Raw genomic sequence first — 13536 nt, 5'->3', positions numbered from 1 at the left:
AGAGACTAGGATTTAAAGGCTGGTGCCAGAAAGCAAAAGCTAACATGAATCCAAGTCTCTGTCCAATCTGTGAGAATCTGCAACGGTTCATGGACAAGGAATAAAGCAATTAAGGCAATGTCAGGGTTATACAGAAGAACATATTTCAACCCATGAAATTTTGGTTTGAGGGAAAATGTGGGAGGGTTATTAGGATTCTTGGAGGTTGAGCTTGAGAAAAACCATTGGAAATGGTAAGAAGAGAGGACTTTCTTCTATCTCTTCTTCCCTAAGACTTGTAAAAGCATAAAAACACAAGATTCCAAACCTGTCTGGCCACACCTGACACCATCATCTTTTACATGGCCTACGCTTAGATGATCTAACTGGTTCTGGTCCCCCTTGCAAGCACTCTTCTGAGACATGTGTCTACAAGGCCTCTTCCCTATGGTGAATTCACAGACTGAGAATCACCTGTTGGATTATCTAGGTCTCCCACCATACACAAGAATAGAGTAATGAGCTTGACCTTCTCCTTCCCAGTCTTTATCAATTCTGCTTTAAAAAAAGGATGCATTTTTAGGTTAAAAAAAACATATACGTATTCAATTGTTTGAATTTTTAACTTTTTCTCCTTTAAACTAAAACCAAGAGAGTATTTTAAAGAGTTAGGGGGTACGGGGGTGGTGAGGAGGGGAGTGAACAAGCAAACCAACCTTCCTGGTCTGCTTTCTTCTTCTTAAAGTACTCAGTAATACGATCATTTTGGAATAAATAACTGAGCACTATCTACCCTTTGGGAAATTCTGGTTTTCTGTTTCTTTCATCATGGCTACTTTATTCAGAATGTATAGGCAGTGCCATTCCAGCCAAAGAAACCTGATCAAATTTCCTTCTTTCCCATCTTATTTGTATTCTTTGTGAAAAGCCCAAGCAGTTGTTCTAAACAAGTCTGGCCATTTGTTAAAGTGTAAACTGGGAGTGAGACCCATCCACAGTGAAGTGTTTTCTGACACTCTCTGCTGCTCCTGGCCTAGGGTACTAAGAGTATTAGACGCCGGAAGCAGCCAATTTTGTAGTGTCTTTTAATACACAAAATTGTATTAACATCAACATGGATACAGATGGATGCACTGCAATAAACTGTAACCACTTGAGAAAAGCCTTTATTGACTCTCAAGTAAATAATGCACATTTTAAAGGATCTAAATATGCATTTACATAATGTGCTATAATTTTTTATTGTGTCAACTACTCACACACACATCCATAAGACATGTTTTTCTTCGTCAAAAATCTGGACTCATACCATTCTTTGTGTGTTCCATTAGCATCATGCCAGATTCATAATGGTACTTTCTCTCTTCTATAGGGCCTGGTCTGACTGTCTCAAAGTACATTTAATGAATTTTACTGTTTGATTGATTTAACCTCAGTGACTCTTCCTAAGATAACTTGAGACAACTAAAATAAAAAAAAAAAACTTAGGTACATTAAAAATGTCAAATCCAAGACAAAGATAGAAAACAAGAAATAGAGAGGAAAGAAGAAAAACAGTTAGGCATTGATGAAATGTTAACTCTGGAGTTTCAGTGAGTAGCATTGTCCAGTAGAAGAGGAATAGCAGGTTATCCAGAGAAATGGCATATATTTAATAATAATTAACAGAGCTTTGTGATGTTTGTAACACAACTATTTTCTGTTTGAAGAAATTAAAGCTCAGGATCTTGAATGATTTGTACCGAGTTCCGCAGTGAACTGATGATCGAACCAGAAATTCCTAAGCGTAAGAAAACAGGGGTTGTGAAGGATGACCCTTTACAATGCAGACTCAGCAATTGTCTGATTTAAAACTACAGGCTAAATGATTTCCTGGTATTAATTAAGAATTAATTGATCCTTATAAATCCATCATTGTAGAATTAATTCCTTAGAGTGCCATATGTTCCCAGATTTGTGTTAAAATACACTGTATGCCACAAGGAAAAGGTGAATAAATTGTTTTTAGTAAAATATAATAAACTAAGGTCTCAATTTAAGTTGCTCATGATTTTCTTTTACATATTTACCAGCAGCAGCAAAATAAGGGCAAGGATGTTTCTTAACAATTAATAAGAAAATGCCACGGTCCTGTTGAATTTTATCACATTTCCTTAACTTTTATCTGCCTGATCTTTGCTCAAGTGAATGTTTTCCTGGGCAACAGTCTCTGGCCACCATGATTTCATAATCTAACAATTGCTCATCACTTTCTTTAAGCACCTGAGGGAATGCCACTTTGTCATCAAGGTCAGCCTCCCAAGGGCTCTTGACAGTGAAGTTGCCACTTTTGTGTTTGACTGGCTGCAAAAGTCGAGCATATCATTTTGTTAGGCTCAGTATATTCCCAGGCTAGCTTGGCAAATAGCACATTCTATCTATCCTTAACTAGAAGCTATTCTATCAGGGTACTGGGTCAAAGTTTCTTGCTACCAGCAAGCATGACTGTACCATATTAGAGGAAAACATCCTTTGGCTCTTTAAAGACAATAGCACAATTTCCAGAGTAAGAGATGACTAAAGCCATTTAACCGTTTAGCTTGTGGGTTTTAATTCGGTGGTGATCATGCATCCCAAGATTTATCATTCATTGTGTGAAGTCCTTAAGTTTTACCAATTTTTCTACAAGCTTCCTGGCTCTGTGCCCGGTGGAAAAATACAAGTTTTGTTTTTTGCACGTTTTATTCTATATTTATTTGTATGGTTATTTTATTAATTTCTGTACCACCTATTCAATCATTCCTGTACATTCAACAAATATGAGTTGAGTACCAGACTCAGTTCTGGGGATATGAAAGTAGAGATGGGAAAGCTGTTTACTAAGATGGGAAAGACTAGAAGTGTAAATTTGAGAAGGGAAGGTGATGAAAATTCCGCTTCAAATAGGTTATATTCTACATGCCCTCAATCGAACAAACAAAGCTTAATCTGTTTGGACTCAACTTTGTCTCTCAAACCCATAGTAGGAACTCAGGAACATTTATTGGATAGATTAACAGTTGCAAGGGTGAAAGGGTTCCATAAGGTCATCTGCAAGACGGGGACTGGATTGTTGCTCCCACTCCAAACCCCCATTCCACTCTTTAAAAACTATAGATGCCACTCTGAACCACACAGCACTAGCTATCTCAATTATTAGTTAGAAAATGCCCAGGAGATCCCAGTAGAGAACAAGGAACCCCTGCCCAGCAGCTAATGGGGATATATTCTTTTTTATAGCCCTTGGCCATGCCAGTGGGTTAGTGGCAGAAGAGGCAGCCTGTCTTACTGGGCTTCTCTTCAGTATTACGAGTCATTCTTGGTAGTGGGAAAGGCTTATTTTCCAAAAATTTGGGCATTCTTGTATTTTCTATTTTCAGGGGCTCCTTGAGTTTAAGGATTTAAACTGCAAAAAGTAAAGGAAAGATAAATACTCTCGTCTGTTTGGTTTGGGAGAGGTTTCTCTGGCCCTTGATAAGAAGCAAGAGCTGCTATCTTGGCTTCACTTGGTTTGAGTATCTTCAACCTTTTCCATGTGCTGCTTTTATCCTCCGGCTGGTTTTATCAATCATCCTTCCAACTCAAGGGCAAAAGTTCTCTTAGAAAAATCATTAAGCACTTCACATAAGTTTTTTTTTTTAATCTAATGTAATCTTCTTGTACAAATGGAATTTATCAGGGTTCAAATATAAGGGAGTAGTAGTTGTCTGAGTCTTTTATCAGCTTTTATGGGCAGAGGGCCAACATTTTAGCAGGGGTCATTGCCTGCTTACCCTGTGGGCCCCCCCTGCTCTATGCATTTCTGAGTTGGGCTTTGAAATGGCATCTAAAGGCGACATAAACCTTCCATGTAAAGTGAGGCACCCAAATGGCACGGGTTCATTAAGTGATCATTTACTACATACTTCAAAAAAATTTCATCCTGAATGAGTCCCTAGAAATTTCCTTGAAAGGGGTATAAGAGCTTTAACAATGAATTATTGTCTATGGATAGCTCAGCGCGAAAGCGGATCCATATGTGCAAACTAGAATTTGTCATATGTAATGTCAGTTAAATCAGGTCTAATCTACCAAATACATTTTTTATTGCTTGCTTCATTAAAAAGGCTCTTAAGGTAATGAATAATCTTCAGCTTCACCAAGGATTATTAATGCCTTTATAACTCATGTCCACGGAACATAGAAAGACAGCTTGAAACTCTACCCTAATCTAACCTCCATGTTTGTCTTAGAGCCTTAAGGAAGAAAATCTATCAGACCAATCTAGTGTTAAATTCAGTCGCATGAGCGAGACTATGGATGGGGCCAGAAGACGTAAAAAAGGAAGTTGAGTCAAGCTCAGCTGTGGCAAATCACGTCGTTCTCTTCATAACCCTGATGTTGTCTTTTCCCACAGCAAGTCCACATGCAACACCATCGACTCTTCATTTCCCGACGTCACCCATTATCCAGCAGCCTGGGCCTTACTTCTCACACCCGGCCATCCGCTATCACCCTCAGGAGACGCTGAAAGAGTTTGTCCAACTTGTCTGCCCTGATGCTGGTCAGCAGGCTGGACAGGTGGGGTTCCTCAATGTAAGGAAACCTCTTTTTTTCTTCAATTTCTTTAGAAATGTTAGCCGAATATAAAAATAACAAGGGAGACCTTATGACCATGTGACATTGTGCTCTAATGTGCTGACTAACTGCAGGCAAATGTCATATTTATTCTAGATTGTGGGAAAGTTAACTTGCTCTAAGAGTGATTGGTCAGGGTTTAAAAACAGTGTTTGTGTTAAGTTTGCAACTGTCAAGTTTATGGATATAAATCAGCTCCAGGGTGAACTGTATAACCTTCTAAGTTCTGTGGGCTGATAATTCCACCTCATGCATTCTAACCCCAGGGCTCCTCCAGTTAACAAAATAGAAAGACCAAATAATTTTAAATAATGATTTGAGGTGGTAGAAAGAGGTAGGGAGATGAAGGGGACAGATGTTTCAGATCAACTAAGTTGATATTTTTAAAAAATACAGCCTTCTAACACTTTAGATCAAGTTGACCAGTACTTGAACTCAAGATGCTAGAAGTACAGTTTATTATGGTTTGTTATTTCTGCAAGTAATTATCTTTCCCACTTATCTTTGTATAAAACTAAACAGTATGCAATAGCTCCAAATGAATGTTTTTGTTTTTCCTCAATTAAACCAAATAATCACAACTTGGAATAACATTCCAAATGTAAAAGAAATTGTATTTCAAATATAGAACTAAACATTTACAGTGGATAGCTGTATCCCAAGTCCAATAATAATAATAAGTAATCACTAGGATAAAGCCCAATTTGGTTTTCCTTTTCTCCTAATAACTGCACAGGAAGCCACAGATTAGCTATAATTATTACTGCCTAACTCAGGATATATGTCACCCTGTCCTGTCACTGATTTTCTTCCCTTGCAGAAATACCTGATTCTGCATATCTGCGCCAGAACAGGCAGCTTTGACTAATGTCTGGTGATGTGTTAGCAGATACATTTCTGTCTAGACAACAAATCAATATGGTGCCTTTTTTCTTCTTGCTTGTACATTCATATGCTTGGCTTATTCTAAAGCATTCACTTATGGACTTTCAGCCCACTCAGAAATAACACACAGGCAAGTTTGCTGGCAAGAAAGCACAACATTCTGATTGTCAGACGAGGTAGTCGTTGAGGAATAATACTAAATATATAAGTGAATGTTGATGGGGGCGTGAAACTGCCTCTGCAGAATCATTACGCTTAAACGTAAAAGCCTGGGACAGCAGGATCTCCTTCAACCAAATTTTGATTGGGGACTACACCTAAATATGAGCTGTTACTGTTGGTTGAATGGTGTCACTGAAGTCTGGAAACTCAGTTAGAAAGGCCACTTGGGAAACACCGAAAAAACTGAGCTGATCACCAGCATCTGACTTCTACATTTTTAACTTTTTAAAAAAAAAACAGTCTTGACATTGACCTATATAACTGTCAAATGCCCAGTTTTGCATTTTGATCAAAATTTTATAGGGCTAAGGCAAGTCTCATCATGGAACTGTTTTGAAAAACTTGAAAATAAAATAGATTTTATTGCTCTCTTTAGAGGGAAGCTTTTTTTGTTAAAGGGTTGTTATTGGTTGTTTTAATATCAGGCAGCCAAATAAATATGACTCTTATGGCATATGCTTATATAATTTAAATCAAAATTAGAAGTGATATTTTTCCCTAGCAGAATTCTGACAGCTGAATGCTAAAGTTTTTGTGCCTGATGTTACTACAATATGTGAAAGAAATTTTTTATGTTCACTTAACACATTTATTAAACGTTATATAATATCAATTTGGAAGAATCAAAATAAAATATTATTTTTTCTTTCAAATGCATATTTAGGAAACTTCATTATGTCTAGGTAAATAAACATAGTAGAATAATACCATACTCCATAAAACATTTTGATATTAAAGAAATATTTAGTAATAAATACACTAAAAGCCCTGACTTCGGCACAAGGCAATATAGCAATGTAACAAAATTACACTTGCACCCCACAAATTTATATAAGTTAAAAAAATAAATATTGAATAATAATGAGCATGATGATGAAGGTAGCAGTTAATATGGAACCAAAACATTCCAAGCAAAATTTGGTTACTCAGGAGACAAATCCAGAGTGATCATTGGCAGGTGATTTTATGAAACCAGATGCAAAGAAGGACAGTGGGGTTCAAGAGATAAGTTTAGGATGCATTGAGTATGTGTGCTGTGATATACTTCTGTGGACTGCTTTAAGAACAGAACCCAACAATTATGTATTTGTATGGACTTCTGGAAGAATTCAAGCATCTTAAGAATACTTAAGAATTTACATATAAAAGGTACCTAATGAATCTTCTGCTTTCAGAAGTAGCTAATGGTTGATGTCTCTTTCTTCTTTTCTTGTATGTGTTTGTTTTCCCCACCCTTACAGCCCAATGGGAGTAGCCAAGGCAAGGTGCACAACCCATTCCTTCCCACCCCAATGTTGCCACCGCCGCCGCCACCACCGATGGCCAGGCCTGTGCCTCTGCCGGTGCCAGACACAAAGCCTCCAACCACGTCAACAGAAGGAGGTGCAGCCTCCCCAACCTCACCAAGTAAGTATGGCTAAGACAAGGCGCCGGTAACTTCTAAAGCTGTATGCACTTGAATCTCCACCTAGGCTTTGTCCCTCATTGCATAGGCTCTAGAGAGAAGCACAGATCCCTAGAGATGGTTGTAGCATGAGTTTGCAGAGCTGAGGCCAGAATCACAGTGAACACTACGAGTGCTATCAACTACACCAGATGTGGAAATGACTGGGTGTTTGGGTGGATGACATGGTGTAACTACATGCACAAGACCAAAATCAAGATACCAAGCTATTCCATTTTGCATATTGTTTGAGTGGCTTTGAATGCTATCTCCATGATCATCTGACAGCATCTACTTGCATAGATTCTGATTAGCAAAAAGTTCCTCATTCTTCTGGATAGCCCTGCCTTCCAGGAACTTGCAGTCCAAGAGAAATGCACTTGATGAGATATAAAAATTATATATCTCATACATTAAATTTAAAAAATCTAGATCAAAGTATCAATTCAAAGGTGTGTACATTGAACATTTGCCAAGAGTAAGAGTCTGGCAGAAGATCAGAGCCAGTAGCCCTGGCGATTGCATGGCTGGGCTTGGTGGCTGGGCGGGGGTGGGGAAGGGAGATAGAGGGTGGAATTGGATGGAAAGAGAAAATAACTCTTAGTTCTTCTCTGAACAGCCTGGGAACATTTGATCAGAGAATATAGGATTTCAAAACCTTTTTAGATGATGGGAATGATTACTTGAACTAGAGAGAGAACAATTCTCCAGATATTTCCTGATGTTTTAGAGATGGCAAGGGGATAGAAATAGCTTGAACACACAAATGTGGCTTTTATTAATGCCTGGAATCATGACAAAAAGAGTGATGGCTGGAAATCTCAGGGGATGGATGGCCCAGCCTTGATAGACAGTGTGATGAGCTCCTTCCCTAAAGCTGCAGAGAGGCATCAAAGTGTAGGAACGGATAGGAACTGTGGCAGTGAGCCTTCAAGGGGGTCGTCAAAGGAGCTGAGACTGGAGGCAAGGAATCTACTGAGGAAAAGATGTAAGAGCCAACCAGGAAGGAAGCATTAAGGTCCAGAATTTGAACCACAATAATGTTAATAGGAGCTGAATAGAAGAGAGCATGGGGTGGAGGAGGGGGTTGTAGACATAAGTTTTGGGATTGGGCAATATCTAGATGAGTATAGTGAGGGAAGATTCTGGGCCTCCCAGCTTCCTTACATTCAGTATTGGAATCTAATGATAATGGATACAAGAGGGAAAGGGACAAAGAGGAGAAGTGAGCCTCTGTTCATACTGTGTTCATTGAATTTGGTTCTGGGGACACTGAATCCAAACTGGCTAGAGTCCCTCCTGGGCACATATCAGAAATGAGCTTTGGACTATCTAGTATTTATGCATTTGGATAATACATGCACAAGTGAGCAGTGTCGTATGTGGATTCTGTATCTATAGCAAAAGACTGAGGGTCCAGGAGCAATTTTGGGAGATCTGCTTGTCTTGGTTAGAAGTGGTTCAACACTTGTCAACAAAAGGAGAAAACCCCAAGTGTCCGACGGCACAGGAAGCAAGCAGGGCTTGGCCTATGGATCTTGGAAGCTCAGCTTAGAAAAACAGCTTCTGAGAAGCAGAGGCTCATGGGAGTGTCCTGCTTATTGTGTATTTATGTAACATCTTTGAACAGGGCAGAGAAATAACTGTCCCCAAACTCTACTTATGTGTACACTCTGAGGATGCTGGCTTACAGAGTGACAGCCACATGTTTAATGTGCCCTGTGCAGACCATTTCTCTGCTCCTCTCTGTCTGTACAGGATGTTGCCACAGTCCTTCAAAAGCTATGTAGTAGTGCACCACCTGCTCTGTGGGGACATACCCTCACCTCTGCTTGCAGTGTCTCAGGCTTCATAGTAAGATTTTTAGTAACGGAAATGAGGCTCAGCTGAGGCACTATGGAAGCGTGGAAACAGCAACGTGCAGCTATTGAAGTCTAAAGGACAGGGGCCTAAATGCTCACCTTTCAACTAGCTGTGTTTCTCTTTGAATCAATTTCCTCACCTATAAAACGTGGATGATAACACCTACATGGCAGGGTTGTGTGAGATCAGCTCTGATAATTAGAGCGTTTTATTTCCTGCCAAAACTCCCTCCTAGTGGGATTCTCTAGGCTTAGGTAATGATGAAATATGTCTGCAGGGCATGGAGACACTAGTCACCCCCTAAATCAGGTTGATGCCTTTGGGTCCACAGTTCTGGACTGCACTCCATGGATTGAACCAAATGCTTGTGTGAGAAGGTACCTGTCATCCTCTTGTGTCCGGCCTCAGGCATCTTGTCAGCACCATGGAAAGAATGGTAGAGGGAACTGTGGCAGATCTGACTCATGTGGTCACATGTCAATTAGAGCAGTGTTTAAAGTTTGGGGGAAAAAGAATATTCGGAGAGAGAGTCTCAAAATTTGGTATAGATAATTTGATATTTCTTGAATCATGGGATTCTAGGAATGTAGACAAAACAAAATGTTCTACTGCTGGCACAGGAAGGTTTTTATCATCATATCTTTTAGCCCTTGTTGCTGGGCTTTTCTAGGGTGTTGTTTCACAGCATTGTATTGTTTCACAGCATTGTATTGTTTATCATTTTCTGCTTTATTAATAAGGCAGTGACAGGTTGGGAGAGCTGTCATTTTATAGCATAGGAGAAGTCTTTCAAATTAAAAACCTCAAAGCCCACTGGTCTCCATTGAGAGAGGATTTAAGGGCCCCCCCATCAAAAAAAAGTTCTCTCCCATGCCCTGATTTCTAAATCAATTAATAAATAAATGCAAGAAAAACTCAGATGGAAGGCAGAATACCACCTTTGCTATTAGAGTATTTAGTTTACAACTGTGGGCAAATGTGCTTCCTAATACTGACCTCCCCACCCCCGCAATTGCACCAACATATCTACCCAGTCAGTGGCATTACTAGACCTTCCCATGTAGGGTCTGCCCTTACCTGCAAAGCTGAGGGCACGGACGTGCAGATGGCTGTGTGCTTCCTGCCAGCACCTGTCTCCCAAAGAGAAACAGGCGAGGACTGGGCAAGACTAATCATGTCCAGTTTCTACTTCGAAGCTCTACAACCTAGAGAAGAGTAAGTGAGGGAGTGGAGAGAAGCCAAGGGTGTTTGGAAGGGAATAAATATCAGGAGTGAAGTAGCTTTCCCCTCCCTTAGCATTCATCTTTGATGACTGCCTCCCTTCACTAGCTTATCCAGCCGTCATATATTGAGCACCCAGCAGGTGCCAAGGCTGTGTTAGCAGCATGGGATTCAGAGACGATTAATCCCTTCTCTAAAGAAATAAAGATTAACAGAGGGATACAACTGATTGACAGGCAGTTTACACAGGACAGCACCAGGAAAACGTGTGCATAGGTGCTACTAGGAGACACGGGGGGCTTCAGGTAAAGATTTTTTAGAGGGGTTGACATCTAAGCTATTTGGTAGGAATAACCTGGTGTTTTAAGAAAAGGTAGAACTTGTCTTCAGAAACCAGCTGGGGGTCTAAAGTTGGATTGCCAGTGGATAAAAATTTAGGGGAAAACTGCAGTTTCTTAAATCATGTGCTTTCTTAGAAATTAAAACCACAGCATGGGTGGATCCTGTTTATCTTTGTCAGTTTATTAGAGCTCAACTCCAGCAAGAAACATCACAACAGGGTATTAAGTACAGATGCTCAACATCCCAACAGTGTGTCCAACATTGAGGCTCTAAAAAAATGCTAATTGTATTACCCTGGGCAGCCTTTTCTATTTAGGGGTTTGAAATGATTTGCAATAAAATAAGACTTTAAAAAATAAACATAGGCGATCGTGCCAAGAGTCTTCTATATTATCAACTTTTCTGGGCCTCAACTCCCTTATCTGTTAATGGAATAACACTAACTGCTCTACCCACTCTCATAGGCAGATTGTCAAGACAAACAGGGGTGACAGATATGCTGTGCTGTAGACAGTTAAAAGTCCAAGCCATCATTTTTAATATGCTTATATAATGAAATACAAATGGATGCCTGCCTAGAGCAGAGTATGTATTTTTTAACTAATCAGTTGCCTCTGGCACTAATACTAAACTTTGCAGCTGTGGCCAGAAAAACAAGGGAAGGCAGATCTGGAAAAAAATTTGCCTATGAAATAAATACATTTTAATGGGAAAAATCCTTAGTAATGCCCTAAAAAGCAGGGAAGTGGGGGTAGGGATAGCAGTTCTGCTCTCTCTCGGGGAGAACTTTTACACTGTTGGTTGGTTTGGGGCAAGATTGATAAACTGTGCCAGATCTCTTTAGGTACCATGACAAATGGAAGGCATGACCTGTAAGAGCCGTTGACAGCACATGTGCTCCATTCCCGTGGACTAACTACCTTTATGGGTTTCCATACTCAGTGAGAGAACACCACTTCTTCCATCCATTCAGTATTTATTGAGCATCGTCTATATACAAGCACTCTTGTAGGTGCTGGGATTCAACAGGGAATAAAAGAGATAAAAATCCCTGGCCTCATGGAGCTTTTATTCCAGAGAGGGAAGAAGGACAATGAATAAAATAGTAAGTAGGGAAGGAAGGTGGGATGTGAGATGGTGATGTGTGACTGCTACCCAGGGAGAAGAGGGGTTAGGATAGACTCTAAGCAGGACGGTCAGGTTAGGGCTGTCTGAGAAGGGGAAGTTTGAGCAAAGCCCTGACAGAAGTGGCAGGGTGAGCAAGGATACTGTATGGGGAGAGCTTTCCAAGCAGAAGAGACAGCCAATAGAAAGGCAGGCTGGTATGGTGAGAATAGAGAGTGAATGAAAGTAGGAGGTGAGCTCAGAGGAGAAATAAGGATGTGTTTGGGGGCTGGGTGGGGGGCAAATCATATAGGTTCCAATAGGCCATTGTAAGGACTTTGGCATTTACTCTGAATGAGATGGGGAGCAGAAGAATGATACCACCTAGATTTTAACAGAAATACTCTAAAGGCTTTGTTGGAAATAGATTGCCAGGAGCAAGAATTAAAGCATTAAAGAATTAAAGCAGAGAGAACAGTTTAAGAAGCTGTTTCTGTCGATAAATAAAATGAATGTCTTCTGCATGCCAGCTGCTATTCTGGCTACAAGGGATACAAAAGTGAACAAAACGGACAAAATCCCCTGCCCTCTGCATTCTGGTGGGAGGGGACAAGCAATAATCAGATTATAAGTAAATCAGTAAGTTAGGGACCAGTAAAACAAATGGGGTTGGTCAGGGGTGGGGCTGGGGGTCGGGGTCGCTATTGCAGCCATCCAGACGAGAGTTGTTAGTCACCCACACCAACCTGAGGGCGACAGAGGTGGTGAGAAGTAGGTGGGTACCAGATATATTTGAAAAGTAGAGCTGACACATTAGATGTGGGTTGAGAAAAAAATGAGAGGAATCAATGATGACTCCTGAGTTTTTGACCTGAGCAGCTAGAAGTTGGAATTGCCATCAGCTGAGACGGGAAGACCACAGGAAGAGCAGTTCTGGGTAAGGGGCGGAGGTCAGGAGTTTGGTTTGACCATATTAAGTTTGAGATGCCTAGTAGACATCTTACCGCTGAGACCAATCATAACGACATCTTGCCTATTGCAGTTCTTTGGAGGATACTGGGTTTTTCCATGGGCATCATCTCATTACTTGGGAAGGGACTCCTTTTCAAACATGTAATGCAATGAATGAACAGACCTAAGAGTCCTGAGGATGGCAGCCCAAACATAGGAGAAATCTTTCGTCATGTTTGCATCTATTTGTGCTATGGTAATTAAAAATACACTATTCTTTCTCTTAATTGTATTATAAGATCCAATTTTTTTATGTAGTGGTTTGGGACCAAGCACATACTATAAAAATGGACTTTTCCAGAAAAAAGAAATGAAGATTGGCATCATAGCTTTGAAATATAATTGAAACAAAAAAAAAAACACTTTTGAATTATGATGGAAGATAAAAACATGCATATTTGCCTTTTTAATTAATTAGGAACACAAAAACTCAATTTACAAATGCATAAAAGACTCATAAACATTTTTCTCCATGCCTTCCTTACTATGACTTTTGATTTTTTAAAACTAGAATTCTATTAAAATAGAAGCATGGAATCATAATTTACTTTCATTATTTATTTTTATATCTTCGATGAATCTTGTATATATTCATTATATGAATGAATATGAACTTGTTAACCAAGAACATAACAATAATCTATGACTGGGATGAAAAATCTCTAGTGTAATAATTAATTTACGTTGAATGTTTTTTGGTTAGCAAAGCTCTTTATACATATACATGATCTCATTCCATCTTCCCAAGACTCCTATGAGGTCAGGATTTTATAGACAAGGAAACTGAGATTAGAAAGTGGAGCTTACTTTCCCTGAGATTATACTTCCAG

General features: G+C 39.7%; 1 protein-coding gene across 5 annotated transcripts in view; it reads left to right on the top strand.

The window, feature by feature from the left end:
• The window catches only part of NFIA (nuclear factor I A), a 351020-nt gene that overhangs the window by 289739 nt on the left and 47745 nt on the right, over nt 1-13536 (top strand). For 4 of the 5 annotated variants that reach the window (XM_045547886.1, XM_045547889.1, XM_045547890.1 and 1 more), the window contains 2 exons: nt 4394-4572; nt 6963-7128. In XM_045547886.1, coding sequence (XP_045403842.1) covers nt 4394-4572; nt 6963-7128 — 345 coding nt within the window. The remainder of the gene's footprint in view (nt 1-4393; nt 4573-6962; nt 7129-13536) is intronic. The other variant, XM_045547887.1, reaches the window with a different exon arrangement.

This window comes from Lemur catta, chromosome 3, assembly GCF_020740605.2.
Source record: "Lemur catta isolate mLemCat1 chromosome 3, mLemCat1.pri, whole genome shotgun sequence".
Taxonomy (NCBI): Eukaryota; Metazoa; Chordata; class Mammalia; order Primates; family Lemuridae; genus Lemur; species Lemur catta.
The sequence above is the reverse complement of the archived record's forward strand: the minus strand, read 5'-3'. Positions and strand labels throughout refer to the sequence as shown.